Source organism: Pseudonaja textilis, chromosome 3, assembly GCF_049901715.1.
Source record: "Pseudonaja textilis isolate UNSWEBS1 chromosome 3, rPseTex1.2, whole genome shotgun sequence".
NCBI classification, from domain to species: Eukaryota; Metazoa; Chordata; class Lepidosauria; order Squamata; family Elapidae; genus Pseudonaja; species Pseudonaja textilis.
Window position 1 is genome coordinate 72,230,943 of NC_141992.1, and position 23,190 is coordinate 72,254,132.

General features: G+C 34.1%; 1 protein-coding gene across 16 annotated transcripts in view; it reads left to right on the forward strand.

Annotated features, from left to right (window-relative positions):
* ADGRL2 (adhesion G protein-coupled receptor L2) overlaps positions 1-23,190 on the forward strand; it is a 361,637-nt gene that overhangs the window by 190,325 nt on the left and 148,122 nt on the right. For all 16 annotated transcript variants that reach the window (XM_087930083.1, XM_087930085.1, XM_087930086.1 and 13 more), the window contains one exon: positions 2,764-2,941. In XM_087930083.1, coding sequence (XP_087786209.1) covers positions 2,869-2,941 — 73 coding nt within the window. In that variant the 5' untranslated portion in view covers positions 2,764-2,868. The remainder of the gene's footprint in view (positions 1-2,763; positions 2,942-23,190) is intronic.

A 23,190-nucleotide genomic window follows, 5' to 3' on the forward strand; every position in this document is an offset into this window, starting at 1 on the left:
AGACAAACCATCCTTTCAGTGATACATGTAACTTGTTTCTTTGCGGATGCTGTAGATTTTTCACCAGAGAATGCTCTTTTTGCTGTGAGTGTAAGACTTCAAGATGTAACGTAATTATTCCTTTGTGTCAGCTTCAGGAAACTCCTGCAGCAGCTGATGTGCCACCTCTAGATTAACTAGCAATAGATCTTTTTTCTCTTTTCTTTTTTATTATACCTCTAGGTATCTGCCGAGAACTTTGTCAGTCACACTTTTGAAAGTAGCAAGAGAATAGTTGTCCATTTTTTTTTTGGGGGGGAGAAGAAACGATATTTTCCTTTTTTTTTTAGAACCTTTGTTTTTGTACCCATCATTATTTTTTCATATTTCACTAGTATATTAAAGTAGGAAAAACTGAATTTAAGTTTGAAGTTAGCCTGGTACCACTTCTGAAATTGAATAGGCCACATGAATAATTTCTGAATGATTGTTAGCATCCTGTCTTCTAAGTCAATCCCAAATATTGACCTACTCAAGAGTTTTGCTTCTCAGAGAGCTGAATAGGATGGCTTATAGCATGCAGGTAATCCTTGATTTAGAAACACATTTGGGAGTGGAATGTCTGTCATAAAAAGGTGTGGTCACAAAGCGAGTCATGTGTCCGGACCTGATTTAAGGACCATTTTTACCATGGACCTAAGTGAATAACCCACAGTCATTAAGCAAATGACATGGTGATTAAACAAATCCAGCTTTCCCAGTTGTGTTCCTTTCTCAGAAGACTGACAGGAAAATCACAAATCACAATCATGTAACAGCAAGCAGTTGCAGCTGTTGTAAATGTGAAATGGTTTCCAAGTGCCCAAATTGCAATCACGTGACAATGGGAGTTGTGTGATGGTTGGTCATAAAGTCACATTTATAACTTTACAATAAGTTACATTTACATCATAACTTTGAATGGTCATAAGTTGAGTATACTAATTATAGTATAGTGTAGTATTGATGACTACCTGTTACTATACTAATTATAAAAATCAAGGAAAAAGTATATAGGGAGTTAAAAAAACAACAGTAAGGATTTGGGAAACTAGACTCCAGTTTTTCCCTGTTTTCACTTTCATTCCAGATATCTTCCAAATTGCAGGATATATACGTTACATGTAATTAACCCATTTTCTTCCTTTTATTAATGTGGAGTAGCAATGCAAACCATTTCATTAAATAACAAGAGAGTTTATTGGTTGTCTCAAAGCATCTATTACAGTGTAATTATAGGCAAGCATGCATTTCTCAAAATATTCAGGATGCAGAGGTGAATGAATTCCTTCATTCAAGGACCAGAAACAGATATTGATTTAAATGACATATAATTGCCCATCTTGCAAGAGTGACTCTGGTTTCAAGCATGTTCCAAAATAAGGAGCATTGAAATAATTTCTGAGCATTATCTTTAGGATCAGACAGAACATCTGTTGTGACTGATTTTTCTAATCCTATTAGGCACAAATGTAGCATAGGCTGAAATTGGCTATTTTGAAAGCCAAGCAACAGTAGGCTGGATTTGGCACGATTCATATTTTCCCAGATATTTGAAAAAGAGCAAGTTTGGAACTTACATTGTTGGGTTGACTCTTCTATTCTTTGGTAAAGTAGTGAGTCAAACAAAGGTGACCAGGGCAGATTTAACTGTTCACAGCTTTGTAGTTATTTGTTTGCATTTGCAAAAATAACTTTTGCTGCCTTAGCTGTAGGCAGCTTTTTCAAAGAGAGATGAACATTCATGGAAGTGCACAATGCCTGGTCTCCTGCTGTGTTGTAGAATGCAGTTTGCTTCTTAGTATAGAGAAGATCCACAGATATACATCAGTTTCTAGTTCTGGATGGAGATGAGTAATAGTTTTGGATAGAAATACACAAGAGTAGTGGAGAAGTAGATGCAGCAGGCTCTTGTCATATTAATGCAGGTGGCTTTGGTGATGAGGGAAGGCGGCCCAATAATTGGTGTCTAATAACAGATTTAATGAAATAATTAATGCAGAGCTGCATGAAAGCCCTGTCGAAGTTCAGTTTGCATACCCTTGGTCTGTAATTACGGATTGGGAATGGTGTACTCTGCACAGCCTCAAAAGCGTACTTTTAAGTGTTGTTGTTATTCCATAATATCCAGGCACGTCTGGCAGAAATTATTTCCCTTGGGATAAAAGCTGCAACCCCATTTCCCTTATTAGTAAAGAATGTTTATGAAGACAAACATCTTTGCACTAAGAAGTAGCGTCTTCACTAAATATAGATGTTGAATTTAACCCAGGGAGGGGAATCCTGCTATCTCAAAAAAAATCTTACACCTTTTCGGTTCTTTGCTTCTGCTTTAAACAGGTATTGAAGCTGCATGTTACCCAAAGGATGAAAATTGATCCTAAAAATGTGAATGCAAAAGAGTGCTTGAAGTGTTGTCTTCCTGCTCTGTTTCTTGAAGCAACTGTCCTACTTTCTTTTTTACAAGGTTGTAAGATGTCTTTTGGCCTTGCAGGGTTTTAGCTTGAAAGTGCCTTGAAATCCTGGAATTCTTGCAAGAATGTGCTACCATCCTTCACACACACTATGTGCTTCTTTTCTCATGGTTTCCAAATTGAAGTCTCCCTTCAGTTAGTAACTGAAAGCAGATAATTTTGTGTCTTCCATCACTGGTCAGATTTCTCCTCAGGCATAGAATCTGATCTCTACTGTTTCATTTAATGGTGAACATGAGTTGATAATTTTCATTTTCATTTCTTTCCCCAGTTATGAAGATGAATGATGTAGACCACCCTCTTGAATGACGCTGGGCATTTTATAACTGGGATCGTTAAGGAATAAAAAAGAAAACCGTTTTAAAAGGGGTCAATAATGGTGGCTTCTGATTGCAGAATGAAAAGGTTTTGGCTGCTTCTGATAGTAAGCTTCCTGCAGTGTTCAGAAGGTAAGATATGTTAATGTGTAATTTGTAAGAATAAAATATAATTCAGATTTATGATTCATCCTTGTCTGAGGGAGCAATGTAATTCATTTTGGAAATGATGCTTTATATTTCTGTTGCATGAGTCCAACGAAGGAATGCTATTCAGTCACATATTTTGGAATACATTGATGCATTTTGGAACTTTTACTTTATTTTTGTCATGCTATGTTACTGTAATTTTTGACATATTTTAGGATTATTCTTTCACAGGATTTTCTACTATTTTGGTAGAAGTTGCTCTCTCTCTTTTTTTTTTCTCTCTCTCTCTCTCATGTCCCTCATATCTATCTCATCTATCTATCTATCTATCTAGCTTTCTAGCTATTTCAAATTATCTAAGAAGATAGCATATCCTTGATCCACTGTAAAAAAAAAATGCAATGGCAAATGTCTGTATGCTCATAAAGAGATGCAGACACATAATCACAGCTATAAATATATAGGTTTTTAGGTCTTACTGGTAGATGTGTAGTAAATTGAAAATAAGCATAATTCATTTCAAAATCAGGTCACTGAAATTGAAAATGAGCTACTGTCAGGCTATATCTTGTTCCTATTTAAAATTATTTTTCTACTTGTTTATGCAATATCTAATATTTAAATTAGAGAAAAGAATAAGCTATTTTTCCTCTTTTGCAATATTTTTCATAGGGGTACTTAGAGGACAAACTGTGTCATGACACAAACCTTGTGGCTGACATACTAGTATCCAACATCAGGACATAAATCCAAAAGGCTAGAGTTTGAGTCATGACAGTACTAAGCACAACTTGTCATTTTTGCATCATTGTGATTTCCACTAGATGCTTGTATCTGTTCAGTTTCCCCAGCTTCACAGGCTTAAGATATTTCAGTGCAATTTTTGCATACTATAAGCACAGTAGTGTTATAGTATTATAACATAACTTAACAGTATAAAACATCATTTATCCATCTAAGTTCTCCTGAAATGATTGGGGGTTGCATGTTTCTGTCATTAACCAATTTGAATGCCATAAAAATAGGAACATGTATAGTACCTTACTGAAAAAGCTGGAAATCAGATGCAATTTACAGAACCACTTAACAGATGATAATTCACAAACTGGTTATTGATGCAATTTTATTTCAGGTCTTCTCAGAAGTAAATCTCATGGAATTCTGTAAAATTTTATCCTAGCATGATCAAAGCTGCAATTTTGCTGCCTTATTTTTTTAAAACTAATTTCTTTCAAAATGATTTTTTGCTAAAAATGACAAGATTAAAAAATGGAGTGATGTATCACCAGAAATTAAGTGCAGCGAGTAAGTGTTGGACTTGACTAAGATTCCAAAATTTGATTTCCTTCTCTGTCAGGTAATTCATCTTGAGTTTGTTATCCTTCCTTTTTTCACAGTCTTATCAGGATAAAATACAGTAGCCCTGTCAAGTCAGAGAAAAGACAAGATAATCAAATGTGTGTTTTTAACTACCTAAATTTATTGTAGTGAGTTTGGATATGCATAGAATTGCAGCTAAATTATAGCAAGCTATGCTTAAATGTATGCATATATCATATTCAGTTTTTCTCTGTTTACATGAAGAACGGTAAGAATATAGAACTCCTTATCCAGGTATGAAGATGCCCCATTTAGTTTTGACTGAGGACATATTTTTACAGAGTAGCTTCGGTCTTGTAGCTGGTATGCTGCTAGTTTAGACTGAAGCCACTAAGCTATTTCAGAATTAGTATACTCTGTGGAAAAAACTTTTTTTTCCTGTGTACATACCTGGATTTTATGGAGAAAGAATCCTTGGTAGTTGATAAACTCCTTAACTCTAGCTTTCCCCTTGTTGTCCTATTGTAGGGCTTTTTGCCATGATGGTCATTTATGTTTTGGCTGCTGGAATGTATAGAGCTTAAAAAGAGAGAACCAGGAGCTGTTTCACTTGTTTGTATGTGGTTTAGTTCAGGGAATATTGACTTTGTTGGAAGATGAAATGCAGCGGTTTCATGAAGTCAATATTCCTTTCAATAATAGGAAAATAAAATGACCAATTTGTTCACCAACTCTTCTGTCGCATCCCAGTTTGCAAGTAACAAGCAATAGTTGTGGCAGAATTAGAGAACTATAAGTGCTTTGTATGTTGAATTCTTCTGAAACAGAGAAAGAACTTTGTTTTGCCTGGGTAATTTCAGCCTATTCTCACTGATGATTGATCTTGTATTATACAAAGCACTCAAACAATGAGGAGATGATGAATTTTACCAGACTGGAATGGGGAGGGCATTTCTGTATGCAGACAACAGCACTGACCAGCCTTGTTGCTGAGATTGGTAAGGCTATAAAAACTTGTTTTCCTCCCGTCTTGAGAATATGGTAAAAAGCTATTGGTATGATTGTGGGAATGAGACCCAGGTTTTGTAGATTTTATTACAGTTTTCAAGGTCCCTTCCAAGTCTCAGGAGATACCCCATTAGAGATTTGGAAAGTCAATATATTCACAGTTTTATATACCAAACACTGCCATTTTATTTTCTGTAAGCATCTTTATTACCCATTATTGTACTTGGACTCATGATAATTAGTTGTGGTCAGAGAGAGGCAGATTTGTCAGCATCTTGTATTTTTGATTCTATAGAAGGTGAAATCCAAGGTGTTGTAAAGCATTGATATAATTTAGACCATAGTTGGATAAAAACACATCTTGATTTACTTTGAACAAATTTGGAGATTAGTATGGCTTGATTGAATCCAAGCAACAATTAAAAAAAACACTTTGTGTGTTCCTGTAACTATCATTAGAAATTAAAAAAAAAATTATTTAAATTGTGTTTGAAACCATTAGATGAACTCAGTTGTGGTCTGCAACTGGTTTAACAACTGGTTCGGTGAGCCTAAGGCACTTGCGCACCAGTCTTTTTTTTCCTCCTTCAATTCTTATGAAAATGACATGTAGAATAGAGATGGCTCAGTTATGATACTTGAAAATGTTCAAGTGTTTAGGTCTAGTACTATTTATAGGAGGGAAAAAAGAACCTTCTGTCTGGGGAAAATACAGATTACTTTTCTTCTCCCTCCATCTAATTTTGTATTCAATATGGTACTTCAATTAAATATATGCTAAGAACATAAAATGTGAAATAATATATTCCCATTCACTTCTTCCTGAAGCCTGCTGAATGACAAACAGAACTGTTTACTCCATGAATATCCTGCAAAAAGCTTTTACATATCTATTTAGCTTAATGTTGGGTCTGTTCTAAGATACGGCTCATGGGCTTGAATTGGAAAAAAAAGTATACTAGGAACTCTAATTTAGATTTCACGGAATGAAGATCAGCAATCTCTCTCAGGGGATATTGCCCTTCAAAAGCCTGGTTTGCCTGACCAACTTTTAAGACTATTTCCCCCCTCCCCTATTGGGTTGATAAAGTATTGAAGGCCAAATCTTCAAAACACACTTCTCACATGTGGTCTGTTAAAAAACCATTGTGATTTTTTAGAGATAATTATCTACATATGTTCCTGGTGGTCTTTGCATACCAGTATTTGAATTAAACTTTATTTTTCCGGGAACATTCAGGTTACAAATGAGAAGATATGTACTGCCTTTTTGTTAAAAAAAAAAGTCTTCATTTCTTACATGAAAGAAAATTAGGGAGGAAATTGGGAAGAATAGACCGAAGGGAGCCACACTAATTAAAAATTATTAGAATAAATCAAAAGTTGTGGTTTTCTATTCTGGAATGGAATACTGATGTGGAGGTAGTTTCAAGCCAAAACAGATGAATTAATCTTATTTTATTGGAAATTCTTGCAAGATAACTGCCTTTTGGTTTAATAGATATATAATAGGGCTTAGAGGTGGATGTTTTTATAGCTGGCAAAAGTCTGGGAAATAAACCTTAACAGAGCTTTAGGCTTGAGTATCATCCAATTGCCCAGAATATGAAATCTTGAATAATAGAAATTTTGAAAAGAAATGGCAAAAGTGTTCCTATACCAACTTAGAGCAAGCCTACTTGGACAGTTGCTTGACTTGCTAGCTATTTTTGTGTGCATCCATTTTATTAATGGAGGCCAACACTACACAATTTTAGTGGCTGAGAATATTTTGCATTCTTATAAATTCTTAAATACTGCATTCTTCTTTTCTTTTTTAATACAGTAATAGGGAAAAGGTGGATTAGGAAGTTTCATCTATTAATAGGGAGATGTATCTTGCAGTCTGGAGAATTTTAAGTACAGTGCTGGGTAGGGAAGATGTATAACACTTTCTAGGAATTTGCATATGTAGTATTGGTAATATTCATATACCAACAACATTCATTTATGCTTGACTATAAGAGAGTGTGGCTTTTTAAGCATACTGTATATTTGTTGGCTGAGATGAAACTATCGTGATAATTTGTAATAAAGAGTGACAATATGTGCATTCTACACAAAAGCTACGTTCTCAGCAAAGGCACGGAAGGAGGCTTGTTTTGTGAGGTACTCCATCAAAGAAGACATTTCCCAAGTACTTTTACTTTTCAAATAAAACAAGCTGGACACTAGGCACAGCGGCAACAACAAGAAAACACAATAATTTTACTGATAAACATTGGTGGAAATTTGTTACAGATGAGCTGTTTAATAGGACACTGCAGTTAATTGTAATTATTTATTGATATCTGAAGATAAATCAAGGCTTTTCTAAACCAGATTAACTGAAAAGAGAAGGCTTCAGTGCTTTCAGGTTTAGAAATTCTCCTGTTGATTTTTAAAAGCATAATAATAGGTTTTTATATTGGAAAATTGTAGCCTTTGTAATCAATTACATAAAATAGGAAGCACCTAAATTGAAAACATAAAGGAATGAACTATACTGTTTTACTTAGCTTTCAGAAATGTTTCATCTTGAATGCTAAGCTATGGGAGCTCTGCCACATATGTATCTTTCAAAACAGCTTTGTGGAGCAAATCAGCTTAACAATTTGTGCATCTGATATGAAACCTGACTTGTCCATAAGTTCTGTATTTCTTTCTTTTAGGAAAGGAATTAAGTCCTTTTTCTTTAGCCAGAAGATAATTTCTATAAATTTAATTACTATGATTTCATGTATTTTATTAGATTTTTTATCAGTGATATATTTTATTGTTAAGTCTTCTTTGAGTTTAAATGAATATTAATCATTTAATTGGAAGAATTAATAAAGTTTTGTTTGAGTAAGGAATTGGAACTAAGTTCCTCCATTCAACAATTTCTATATTATGTTTTAAACATTTTTGTATCCAGATTTCCTGACAAAATTATCAAAGCATTAACTAAGATTACTGCTTTGAACATCTCTTATATAAAATATTTGTTGTGCATGCTAAAAATAAGTGATTTGGGAAAGAATAGTTCCATTATTAGTCCCAAACATGAGACTGAAGTGTTGATATCTTGTGTAGACAGGGTACATGGTTCAGAAATGATTTGAAAAACATGATTTGGAATATGCAAAAGTACAAGCACAATGGTTCCTTAAATTGGCATAGATTTTTTTCAGGTTTAAATCAGAATATAAAAAAAGAAAGTTGTTTTAATTGGACCCTTTAAAAACGTGGTTACTTTAATAAATTGTATTTATAAATGTGGTTTTAATGAATGGACTACTTAAAGCAGCAATGTATTTTTCTAGGTTCATGCAAAAACCTGAAAATAAGGTAACTGTATTATTATTGTGGTACTCCATGTTTTGAATCACTTTTCCTGAATATTTTTTGATATATGGACATTATTCTATTAGCCAAATTTGGATCCAATTTTAAATCATACGATTTGGAGTAGAATGTCATATCAAATTGGAAATCTGTTTTTAAACAAAGCTTAAATATGTTGTATATAATCCAACTTAAAAGAATGGTATGTGTAAAAGAAAGGGAATACTTTTATATACTTCTGTAATATAATGACTTTAAATCCTTCCAGATAACATAATAAAACATTCTCCAGAAAAAGAAATAGGCAAACTTAACATTTCTTTAGTAGTCTGCTAGGAGCACAGCTTGTATTGTGTGTTGTATGCTGAAATGTTATGCTTCAGATCAAATTCTTGAAAGGAATAAAAAAATTCATCTCATCAAAGTCACTTTCTCTCTCTTATCTGCTGTTCTCCACCATTTTATATAGCATTAGTTTATCCCCGGCATAATCTTATCGAGTTCTGCAGATTTATGGGTGGCCAGGTGTTGCTGACCTTTGGAATGCTGTAAAAAGATCTCAATAGCTATTCTTATGTTCAGCATCTGATGTCATTTTTAAACCCCTTAGATAGAAAAAGGCATACTTTAGATCCTGTAATTCTTATAAGCAAATCAAAAGTGATCCAGAAACTCTAAAAGCCAAACAAAAACCCTGTGGATTTAAATAAAATAAACCATCTCAAGTTCTGTCCAAGCTCTGAAATTTTTATTCTGCTAAAGCTTTTTGTAATTTCTTTATCCACAAACTTTTCTTTGACTAGAGGGTGTAGTATTGATGGCTTAGTTGAAGTGCCTCCTTTATCAGTACTCCTAGGTAAGTGTTTCTAAAGACCCTCTTAGTGATCCTAAAAAGTAAAATTATTTGCAGCCTGTTTTAAAATAATATAATATTAAAATCATATTAAACAATAGTAGAAGTAGTAGTAGTAGCAAAAACATGTCAGTTTTATTATGTTATGTAGTAAATATAACACATATAAAGAAAAACTGCTTTTGGGTCAGGGGAGGAAATTTTAAGAAACATTGTCCTGGATCATTTGTTTTTGACTAAATCCAAATCACATCTTGAATACAGTGTCATATAAAAATACATTCAGGCCTTTATGTGAACATCATCCACAGTTAACAGTGAGATGAGTGCATTTTATCAATTAATCTTGAGCATTTACACTCAGAGATTAATAAATAAATTGGAACTCAATTGTAGTCTAAGAAGATGGGGAAATAATATTTGCCCTTAAATATAGATACCACACGAGGCTGTCTGTGCAACAATCTCCATATCTGAATTTTGTGTTTGATTCAATTCTTTCTCATGTATAAATTGCTTGCCTTGATATTCTGCTTTCTCTTTCCAAATCAAATTTTGGGCTAAAACTTCATAATTGCCAGTTAGTGTGTTGTCATCTGGAAGATATTATATTGGTTAAATCCATTCAGCTACTCATGAATGGAAACTGATATTTCCCCTGTAACATATCTAAATACCTATGTGTATACGTGTGTATATGTGTGCACATACACGCACACACATTCCCTGCGTTCTTCGATGGAATAAAGAATTGCTTTTATATTTATATCATAAATAGAAATGGAATAGCACACAAACTTGTAAGCACAAAAACACACACTCACGATACACGCATGAACACACATTTTTTTCTGCCTGAATTGTCAAATGAGAATCTTACTGAAACAAAATGTTTGTAAAATGAATTTCAGTCATATAGTCCAAGTTCATAAGTTCATAATCCAAGTTCAGTATCAATTCTGTTTAAGAAAATGGGGTTTTGTGGTCATTTAGAATTGATTACGCATTTCAGTGGGTTTGAGATAAATCTGCTCTTTGTAAACAGTAATGTACTGTATGTTTTTTGTCCTTTTTCATTAGTTAATTTATAACAGATGAAATTGGCATGCAGCATGGAAAGCAATAAGGAACAAACTGATGGTTTGTGATGTGTTTTTGCCTATTCAAGTTGATGGGAGTTTTGAAAACTTGTTTGCATATTTCTGCTTTTTATTAAGATGATTCACAGTAAATAATTACATAAAAAGTACATAAGAATTGTCTTAAGTTTGATACCATGCTTCAGAAAGGCCAGTTAGGATAGATTTAATGAGCTGTAAAACCTGCTGTAAAATGTATTATAAGTAAACTAATAACCTGCAAATTCCACTTCGAATAATTTCCTTGAGGGACATATCATTTAGGATGTATTATTAAAGAGAGAATGTACGAATGCAATTAAAAAGAAAAGGCTAAAGTTAGATTGTATGCACTGTGCTCTGAAATTAGGATGCCTTGAAGGATTGTCATTGTAGGTGATCTAGTTAAAAATCTGGTCTTTTGGTATATACCTACATCTCAAACTGTTCTAAATTACAGTGCATATTTCAAGGAGTCCCAAGCCTGTTACTTTTAACTAATATGTGGCAATGTGGCATTGCAGAATATTTTAGATTTTTTTTAAAAAATATAAACTTGCCAAGGTATCACCATATCTTGCGAGATGTCAGTGTTATTAAATGACAAGCTCAGCTTTCCCCCCAGAAACTATAGCTAGATATGTATGTCTGAAATTTGATAAGATTAATAAACAATGCAATATATTAATACTTTTATATGAAATCTTGCAAGATGTTGAGAATAACTACATAAAAATATTGTGATATTTGGCACAGGGAGATTTCAGACTTCCTATTACCATTTGTATTATATAATCTTCTCTGAAGAATATTCAATATTTTGGTAAAAAAGGGTCAATTCAAGATTTCTCCCAAAGCAAAGAATATTTCATATTGTCACATAATTTAAATTAGTTCTTTACTGATTTTTTTTTTTCTTATGTGTCATGGAACCATAGTGTTTCATGAAAATAGTTTGAAAAACTCAGTTTTAAATGTGAGCATATATGAATTTGGAAATCCTGTAACATTTTTTCCCTGGCAGTGATAGGAGAACCTTTTCTTCATTATGAATTTACAGATATGTAATAAACCTGCAATAGTATATTACTATTGGTTAGTTTTGGGTTCATCACAAAACACATAATACAAGAATAGGTTGACACTGATTTTAGTGAATCCAGTAAAGAAGTAGCAAATGTAGTCTATTGACCATTCTTCCATCAACAATGGCAGGAATGAAATCAGGATAAGAAACCCTACCTTTTTGGTTCTAATCAGCATGCAAGGATTTAGATAACGGTTTATGGAACAACTTGTACAATTGCTTATATCCTGTTTCGGGCATAAGTTCTAGAATTACTCATACAATAGCTTGCAAATCCCTTTGAGGAATTACTGATATTGTATATATTAATGGATCAAATGGGATTTTTGTCAATGTTGAGGCCTCGTACTGATAGAATGATATATCCTGTTTTTTAAATGTTACACTTAATCTTACCCTACTTTTAAATAAATTCACTATACTAGCTAGACCAAGGGAAGTCCAAGTGAAGAACAAATCCATCTGTCAGTATTGATTAAATTATAAAATTTCAAAATTAATCATCATAACACAAAACCAAAGAAGAAATGAGGGGGAAAGTTGCAGAATGTGTTACAAATGGAAAAAGTCCAAAAACTTTTGACTGCAGGTAAACCTTAACTTGCAACCATTTGTTTAGTGATATTTCAAGGTTATAATGGCACTGAAAAATGTGGCTTACAACCAGTCTTCACACTTACATGCAGCATCCCCATCAAATCATCATGATCAAAATTTGGATTCTTGTCAACCAGCCAGCATATGCAACAGTTGCAGAATCCAGAAGCCATGTGATAGCCATTTGTGAACTTCCTAGCCAGTTTCTGGCAAGCTAGTCAATGATAGAAAAAAGCAGATTCACTTAATAACCACATGATTCACTTAACTAAAGTGATTTGCTTAACAACTGAGGCAAAAAGGTCATAAAATGGAGCATGATTCACAAACCATCTTGCTCAACAATAGAAATTCTTGTCACAATTGTGGTTGTAATTTGTGGTTGTAACTTCTATATTGAACAAATATAATCTACTTGCCCTTTTTCCAAAGCAAATAAACAACCCTCCTCTAATTCAAATACTAATGGACTCCACATCAGCAGGCATTTTCTTATGTTTCTTAATAGAAGTCAGGAACCAAATGTAATTATTAGCTTTGGTTTAGGATAACTTGGTGTTAATAAACTTTTGAAACAGATCATTGTGTTTTTATTTTATTTTTATTTTTTTGTTGGATGCATTCAGGTGTTATAAAGTGTCAATTTTATTTACCTCAGAGCAGCTGTACTTCGTTTTCTGTGTAGAATTACAAATTGGCTTATTTGAAAAGCTGACATTAACTGGTGAGCTTTTATGAAAATGGACTTCATTTGAGTAAGGCCCAAAAATGAAAGAGTAAATCCTTAAGATGCCAAGCAACAAGCAAGGTCCATTTTGAAAACATTTGGATATGTTAAGCAACGGTAATACCCCGTAACCATTTAAATGACAGCAGCTGACTGTTTGAATTAAATTTCTATTTGGCTTAATTTGGGTTCCTAATTATTCTTAACTTACGTGAGTAGATTTCAATTATAGTATACTATGGGGATTTGTAGCTAAGGCAACTGAAGGAATCATTTTACCTAAAGTACTTTTGTTAACAGATTAAGGCAGGTTAAAATAGAAGGATAGAAAATTGAAACTGCTTTCTAAGACAGACAACATTTTTTTCAAATGATACCAAGGGAAATAGGAAAAAAGGAAGTTTTTTCCTGCCCAACCTCTACTCTAATGATTCAAAGAATTGTGTGTGTGTGTGTGTGTGTGTGTGTGTGTAAAGCCTATCTTGAAATAGGCTCAAGATCCTAGTAGTTCTCAATTGACTTCAACACTGGGCCCTATCTAACAAAGTGAAATTCAATGTAAAGAAGAGCAAAGTCTCACTCATTCATAGCATTAGCAAAGGAAAGCTGGAAATAAGCTGGATGCTAGATACAGGTTTATTTTAGTTTCTAGTCAGTATTGGGAGCTATCATCTACCAGCACTGTTTAAATGCATATGCCATACCTATGGCCCAGCCCCACCCACATAGCCAGCATCTGGCATCTCCAGTTAGTCCATCCTGCTTCTGACTGCCTCACATCTACCTGGAGACCGCTGGTCAGCTGTTAGGAGGGAGTATGCAATCATCAGGTCTTGTCATATGGGCTCGGCAGCCAGGGTGACACCACCCAGCCGAGCAGTTAGTCATGGATCTGATCCATGCTGTCCCTGTCAACACAGCTGTTGCTGCCTTCCCTGTTCCCCCTAATCACTTTTAGACAATCACTTTTACATGAGCCAGCAATTTGCTACAACTGCCAAAAAAGCCAGTGCAGCCCTAGGCTACATTAACAGAGGGATAGAATCAAGATCATGTGGCATGTTAGTACCACTTTGTAATGCCTTAGTAAGTTAGTAGTTACTAAAACTAATGTTAAGACCATGCTTGGAATACTGTATCCAGTTTTGTTTACCACAATATACCAAAGATATTGAAACTCTTGTAAAGAGTGCACAGAAGAGCAGCAAAGATGTTTGGAAGCTAAAACATGAAGAACGCTTGCAGGAATTGGATATGTCTTGTTAAAAAAAGACTTGGGGTGACATGATAGGCAGTGTTAGAATATTTGAGGGGTTGCCACAAAGAAGAGGGGATCAATTTATTTTCAAAAATACCAGAAGACCAAGACAAGAAGCAATGGAGAGAAACTAGCCAAGGAGAGAAACAACCCAGAACTAAGGAGAAATTTCCTGACAGTTAGAACAATCAACCAGTGGAAAAACTTTTAATTAAATACCCCCGCCCCCTCCTTGTTGATTGATATTGTCACACTCACACCACCTGTGCTTCCCTCAAGTGCGGTCTTGTCTGAATTTGGAAAAGAGCAACTGGGCAAAGCAATGTCCTAGAATGCAGTTTCTGGGACCATGGAATAATGCTGATAGAAGCCAAATAGATGGATGCACCACAATCTTTTCCAGAAGCTGCTGAGATTTTTAAAAAAAGATGAAAAAGGTTGTTATACTTTCGACCCTTTAGTTGGTCTTTTTAAATTTCTTCTTTCATAGTATTTAAGATAATGTGGGGTTTTTTCCTCCACTGAGACCAGTCTATCAGGACAATCTGGTCTACACAACTATGTGACAGAACATACTGCTTCTGCTTTCATCTTTCAGCCCCAATCCAGGAGCCTTCACTGTCAGTCACCTTTGCGACAAACTATTTTTGTGTAAAATATAAATTTGTTTAAGATAATATCTACATTCATACCGGAAGATAACAGTGAAAATCACAAATATTGTTGCAAAAAGAAGATAGAAAAAAATAATCAGATATTTTTGACTATTTGCAATGTTTATATAATTAAAAAATACTAATTAGATTCTTTTGGGGCATCAAGTTATGACAAAAGTTCCAGTCTTAAAGGGTTTTTTTTGGTTAGCAAATGGTAATGTCTGCAGTTTACAACTATGGTAATCCATGTTTTTTTCCACTCACAAAGCAAAGGAGACAACAAAGAGAGTCATTTTCAAACACATCATGTTCATTCTTAGCAATTCCTCATCCCTGTTTTTAAGGTGTCTATATACCTGCTTATAACAACTTCAAGAAAAATAGGTAATATAATAAACTTTAGGAAGTTCTAAGTTGGTAGGTTTATCACATTAGTTATTTCTTTCAGTATCCAACTTAAAATAAATGATTGTTTTTCATGCAGGTTTTGGGCCCATCCTTCAAATAACAACCTGCTTTTAGCTTTGGTTAGTGGATGTTTCTTTGAAGTCCATTTTTGCCTTATTTTTTTCTTACTTCAGTAGAAACCCTTTTAATCATGTAAGCAAAAAAAAAAAAAAAGCCATTTGTAGCTGGTGTCTGCTTTGTTCAGGGAATCTCCATGTCAGCAATTGGACACCGTATTGTTCCAGGGTATCTTTGTTATCACTGAATATGAAACTGTTTCCCAATGACAGGCAGATGGAATGTTGTGCTGAATGTGTAAATTGGAATTATCGCATCTAGCATTTCTCTTTGCCAGGTGCCAGCTTGCTGCTGTGGCTCAACACTAATGCTGAAGGGCTGCCAGGAGTGGTTTTATTTGCTAATTATCTAATAGCATCTCCAGCAAACATCTTGCCCAGGTGTTTTCTGAAATACCTAGGACAGTGCGAGGTGGCAGGTGGCTCATGTAGAACAGCATATAGAATGTTACTAGTATTTTACATTCATCTATGTAATTAAAACAAAGTTCAGATTTCTTTGTGGTTAGGAGAATATTTGAGTATCAGACTCAATATTATTGAGGCCTTTGATTAGAAATTGGGTTGGTTTTCTACTTTTTTCTTTTAAGGTAAATGAACATTTTCAAAGGTCAGCAAAGCAACAGGTACATATCCTTTTTAAGGTTGCTGTTTTTTAAGAAACTGCAATAAGTTTTTATCTGATCAAAAAGTGGAAAAAGAATCCCATATATGCATTGTGAATATGTATTATGAATAGAGAGAACTTTTAGCTCACATTTGAGAAACATCTGGGTAACCAACCCTGTGGGATAATCCATCATGATAGTGAAATATGTCAAGGATTTGAAGAGTGGTAGGAGTAATGAATACATCTGTTCTTTCTTCATTTCTAAGATCAGGAAACATAGTTTTTAAAACAAAGATGATGGTAATCTCATGAAAAATGTGTTATAATATTAGTCTGGTTACAAATAGTAATGTGATAGAAAACATTCCCACACTTATATTAACACAGGGATCATCCCTAAGGGATGTTTTTGATTGAGGCACATTTAAAAGTTTGAAAATATATTGCACATATTTTTCCCAAAATGGCTGCTGAGGGAGGGGCTTACCGATTCACAAAATGGCAGCTTCAATGCAGGATAAAGCATTGATTTCCTAACATTTCAACTTTGATCCTCTGTAGCTCCTCTTTTTACAGTACATTCAAGAGTGTTTATCTGTATTTTTATCCTTTATCTGTGGTTATAGGCGTACCCCCAAGTTAAGCATCCATTATTTTTAATTTCCAAGAAATCCTATGTGGCCCATTTTGGATTCAGAGGTATTGTTGGGGTTAAAGATAATTCTGGAAGCTAGTAATTTATTTTTAAAAGTGCAGTATGCTACTTCCCATATTTTTAAAGTATTTTTTAAAATAACTAACATCTTTGACAAGAAATTGTGAAACAAAAAAAAATGGATGGGTTTTGTCTGCAATGAGTAACCCATGACGTATTGATTAATATACTGCACTCTTCTAATTACATCTTCAAAAAAGTCGCTTAAGTAGTACAGTCAAGTAAAGAAAAGTTGCACAATGCATGTGGAACAGCCTTTTTTATCCTCCTTCTCTTCTTTCAACACCACATTTAAAGAGATTACATAATTCTAGTAATGCTGCTTTGATCTGTCATTGACATAAATAAGTCTTTTTGAGGTTCTTGCCATTCTGGCTCTTTGTGGTCTATAGGTCTAATCAGTAACAGAACAAAGCTGAATAGATTAAAAATTTATTGCTTCTTTTTTTTTTAAAGCGCTGTTAAATATTAGATTTAAATGGCATTGTTGTAATAACAGAGAATCATTTTGAGCATTTTGGGGAAAATGCCTCTTGTTTATAAACTAATAATGCAGAGAAATGGATTCACTCTTCCTATGTCGATTAATTAATGCGCCACAGCTCATAAATGCACATTCCAGCATCTGTCTGCTATCCATTATCCAAAGTAGATGGCACATAATTTGCCTTTGTTGTTAGAAGATGAGATATATGTTCTGTTATACATTTAAAAATGTCCATGTCAAAAGTATGTGTTTTTGATTACTTTTTACTGACATTACTCCACACTAGTATTGTGGTAATTTTCAAAATGTTATCTCAAATTAGCATGCATTATTATTTTATGATTTGAATTTCTAAACATTTAAGCAAAGCAAAATCAGCTTACTAAGAAATCCAGTCTTTTATTATACTGTGCCTCAGCTGTATCTTTTACAGGTATTACTAAAGTTTTTTTAGTGAGTGGATAGTCTTGTAAGAAAGACATATCTGTTGTATTTCCATTGGCCAAATAGGTTTGTCTTCCTCTCCCTCTCACTAATCCCTATTCCTATGCTTCCCTTCTCTCTCTTTCCCTCTTCTCCCTTCTCTCTATGTATCTCTGTGTGTTTTTTCTTGATTTTTTTTTTTGGTCGATGGATAAAATTTCTCCACAACTTTCATACCCTAGAGGAAAGACAATTGAACTGGACTACATGTGATTTTAGCTTGATGCCTGCCAGAGTCTCTTCCACCTTGAAGACCATAAAATTTTTTTTCCTATCCAAATTTAATGTGGCTATTTAGCATACTTCACAGAAGGTGAAAGTATATAGCTGCTTAGTATTTGAATGGGGACAAAAATGATATTTCAAAGCTGTAGGCTAAGCTGGAATTGGGCATTGGGAATCAAAAGGAATACAAAAACAAATCACTTCTATATTGTTTTTAAGGAATATCATGGTTAGGTTCATCCAATTATTAAGACCAGAGCTTATCTTGAGGGAGGTTATATTTTTATGATGCCACTAAGTAAATAGCCAACTGAATTCACCCCCTTTATTTAAAATAAGCGTGACTCATACAGGGTCCATAGGCCTTATTAAAAATGAGGTAATGATAAAATGGAATAATCCTTTGTGCTTGTTTGAAAATATTTCCACTAGTCCAGAAGAAATGTCAAAAAGGTAGAAATGTCAGATAGCATCTGAGGACTAGAAGGATTAGTAATATCCAATCTTATCAGTTCCTTTTGTAAATGTGTGATGTTTCCTCAAAGGACATCAAAGATTCAAATCACAAAGCGAATTCTGTTCAGCGATTTACCTAAACATATCATTGCAAAAAGAAACAAAATAGCATTGATGCTGATTATGATCTGCGTGTTTATATGTTATTAAATATAATCCGAGTCTTAGTTACCACATAATTTTTCTCCAGGACCATCTGTACCCAACCTGGTCCTTAAGGACCCTCAATGGTGCATTCATAGCTACTATAATATGTGTACATACAATGGGTCCAGAGTATGGTGATATTAGCCTGGTCCTATGTTGATGTGTTTGATGATCCATTTCTTAGCTCATTCGTTTTTTACTTTCTTGGTTGTCCACTGTATTAACAGAAGGTTCCAACACTAAAGCTAAAATGATTGATATTCTTCCTATCCTCCTTTTTCAAAGAACAACTTTGCCTTCTATAAAGTGACAGGAAAATTATTGTGCATACCATTTTGATATCTGTAAGTATAGACACCATATAGAATCAGAAAGTCTTTCAGGGCTGGTCTACATCATATTTCTTGTCTGCCTTTGCTTTCAGTGATTGAACATGAAAGGCAGAAGTTCATTTGTTTATTTATTAAATTCATTTGCTGCCTGTCTCATTGTGGAGATACTCTAAGTGACTAATTTTACTAATTTAATTTAACTAAGGACCGGAGTCGTTTTTGATTCTATACTATACTTACAGAGATCAGAATGGTATAGATCAGAAGTCTCCAACCTTGGCAACTTTAAGCCAAAAACTTTAAGCAAAGCTGGTGGACTTCAATTCCCAGAATTCGCCAGCCAGCAAAGCTGGCTAGAGAATTATGGGAATTGAAGTCCATTTGGCTTAAAGTTGCCAAGGTTGGAGACCCCTGGTATAGATAGAAACTTTCTACCACTTGAGTATTAATGGTGGTAACAAAGTGTAGGAAAATAGAACTCAAAAGCGATGCTTTTTAGTGTGACATATTATTGTAGTGTATAGTAATTTTATGAAAATTTATATCTTCAATTTTCTTTTTCTACCTTATACAGTAAAATAAATATTTGATGCTGGTCTGAGACTGTGATAAGATTTGTTGATTAATTGGTAAAAACATAATTTCTTAAAGCATTTCACCTTCCTTCTGTTCTCAGGGAATACAGGAAAATTTGAACAGGGAATACAGGCAAATTTATCAAGTAAGGAAGAAATCCTTGGGCATTATTAGCCAGTCATTGTGGGCTGGGTCTTGATGGATACTCAAATAATGGCTAAATGGTGTTCAATGACATGCACAAATTTGCTTTGCTTGTTTGAAATAAAATCACAAATCAGAAAGTTATAATTATACTGTTAGGAAACACAATATCCAAATTGCATAAAATAATATAAACTGAAAGATGCTTCAATAACTTTGTGAGAAGGGAACAAAAGTGGGGAATAGAGTGTTAGGAAAATGAATACACAAAAGAGGTTGGAGGGGTGTGGTTTTCTCCACAGTAACTGCCATTTTACCATTCAGTCGTTCAGTCATTTGATACATAGGTGGACTTGAGTAGACAACATGAAATATACAACTTACCATTTTGCAGAGCAGGCATACAGGTACAGTGCAAACCAACTTGCTGATAGTGTGTTAAGACATCCTGTGAACAGGAAGAATAGCATGTGGTCTGGCTGGACAATAATTATGTTCCAATTCTTGCTGATTTCATAAAAAATGAAAGATATCCTTTATTGTATTTTAGGGTTTTTTTTTCTGGAGAGGGGTAAGATCTGACACCAGCCATCATTTACACAACTGCTTTCAAGTGGGCTTCAGATTCTGGTTTGCCTGCTGACTTGCCTGCATTGTTTCTCAGCCTAAAAATAGCAGACAAACTTTGCTTCCCAAATAATGCCATGTCTTGGAATGATCTGTGTGAGCTGCTAATATGTTTATCATAGGAACATTATCTTTCCACTCAGATACAAACAGCAGAATAAAATAACATGGTTCTTACTTCATTTCAGTTAAAGTGCTTATATGCACTCGGTGTAAAGCATTTCTTTCTTTAAATGGTATCATCAACAACAAACATTTATTGTTCACCTTAGAAATGCATTTTTCGTGTTTGCTTCTGCATGAGTGACAATTAATCACATAAATAAGCCTTGAATATTGGAGAAATAAATAAGCCTCTGATACTACAAGCACCTTCAACTGAAGTTTTCTTATTTTGTGCACATTACATTTCAGCACTAAATGACCATAAATGTGTAATCAAGAAATGCCATTAATGTTCCAGAAATTCAAATGTTTTTGACCTGGTTTATTGAGAGCTACCAAGTGAGTCTCCTATGGGCAAGCTCCCTCTCCTCTTGTCAGTGGCTACAAGACAAAAGAAAAGTGGATACTTACAATTTCTTTTGTTAATGAGAATTAAGGATTTTGAGAGGGGAAATTGCCTTGTACAAGTATTGTGCTGCAAACTTTGCTTCTGCCAGCAGTTCCTGTTTGTTTTTCTTTCTAATGATGTGTGTTTGGAATCAGCAATCTATAAAAAATGTATGCATATTTGCATTTAAAATTGTAAATATAGAACACCTTTAAATTAGAAACAGCTTAATTAGCACAGAACACATGGTAGCAATTTGCTTATAATTTATGTTGTTTATAATGATAGCTGACAAATTAAACAAGCTAAAACCAGGAACATTAAAACGTTTGATTTGATCCATTGACAGAATTCTTTTTTTGCATTAGTTCCCGACATTTCTTGTGTGTTTTATATATTACTTGTGCATTATAAATATTAGTACATTGAGAGGTGATTTTTGGAATTGCTAGTTAAGGTTTTTTGTAATGGATACTATAAATACAGCTAGATAGGTTTGGAAGGAACACAATGACATTATGATGTATGGAATATTGATATGTGACCACTGTTTTTTATTTGAAACTTTTTTTTTCGGTTCAGTGTGAAGGGTACTGTCTTATTCTAGAATATTCTTTGGAAAATTCTTCTGTGTAACTTGGCTTTAACACTCTGTTCTGCTCTGTTGCTATCATTAGGTTTTTAGCCATAGCAGGAGAGATTTATTTAGCAAGGTACCAATCTAGTCAGCAAGGTGTGTCAGCCTTTCTGTATTGCTTTGACATTAATCTCTCTTAACTTAATCCATTACTATGAGCATCTGGGTCAGAGACCAACTTTGTCAACTAAGAAAAACATCCTTATGGTAGACAGAAGTCCCTGAAAGCCTAGTAAATTCATTACTATCAGGTAACCTGAGATTGTTTTTCCTGGTAGCTTGGAATTATTAATGAACTGTTATGATAAAAGATATTTTTCCCAATAGGTATCTGTTAGACAACTGTTTTAAATTGGCTTTTGCCAGGAGATGATATAGAATTATATAATTAGATAAAATTATATTATTATTCAGTGTAGTCTTAAAGAGCCAAGAAGATGTGGTCTTCATTTTTCATCCTCATGCAAAGCAGGATAAAAATTCCTAAAAAAGGTGCTACCTTTTTAAATATGATTCGGAGTCAAAATTTCTGTTTGACTAGGAATGCTGAGAAAGAAATATGCATTTGAAATTTCCGCTTAACACTCTGATATGTATGGATTGAGGACAGGGGCAGTGTACTTCACTTGGATCAGTCAATACATTTCTTTTTTTTAAAGCATATTTACTGAACAAAGTGTCCCGTTTATTAGTAGGTTTAAAATTCCTTCTGATAATCCAAATATTTGAATATTTATAATCCAATTTTTGAAATCAATTTTATGTCATGAAGCTAAAACATTGAAATAATTGTAGAGATGTTATTTTTCCACAGCTCCTGTGTTTCTTCATGTCTAGTAGAAACAGCACAGATAATGGCATACGAACATTTCTTTCATTAAAAAAGCACAGAATCCTGCTTTTCTTGGCACAATATTTTGCTTATTTTGGCATAAAGTTTTGTAATGTAGAAAAGATAGATTCTGGGAGACTTTTCCACCAAGATTTCAAATGATTCCAGCATTACTACATTTTAAGTCATTTCCTCTGTCTCTTAACAGTTTTAGATATATAAAATGGAAGAAGTCATTTTCAATAATTATTATTCTTTTAGCGACTCGGGTAATTTGTAGCTTCTCCCTGATTTTATCTGAGCAATTAAACCAGAGGAGTAATTGTATAAAGCAATATGAGAAAAAGAGGAGAAATAGTGGGATGGCGGAGCAACGTGACAGCCAGCTGAATTTTTGTAGCTTAATATGATTTTTTTTTTAAAGGAAGGCATTACCACCGTCTTTTTACTATTATCATTTTAATCAATGCCATTAAAAAGAAGACCTGATCCAGCTCTGTGGAAAAAACAACAACAACCCACCTTCTTCAAATCAAACGCTGCATTTTCATCAGCTTTTTGAAAAGTGATCTCTCAGTCCGTCTACAGCTGTATGAATTACGTGACGAAGTCAAGTCTTTAGCATAAGACAATTGCAGCCCTGGCATCATCTTTCATCTTCTTTCCCCTCCGTCTTCTTGGATTCCCACGCTTGCGCCTGCATTTTCTAAAGGTCATGCCTATTGGGGGGTGCCCTTGTAAACCAACCTCTGTATTAATGTAGCAAAGCACTCCTGATTTTAGGCTGTATGAATAGAATGATTTCCAGGGCTGTCACGGTGCTTTTTATGTTCCTTAGAACAAGTAGGGAATAA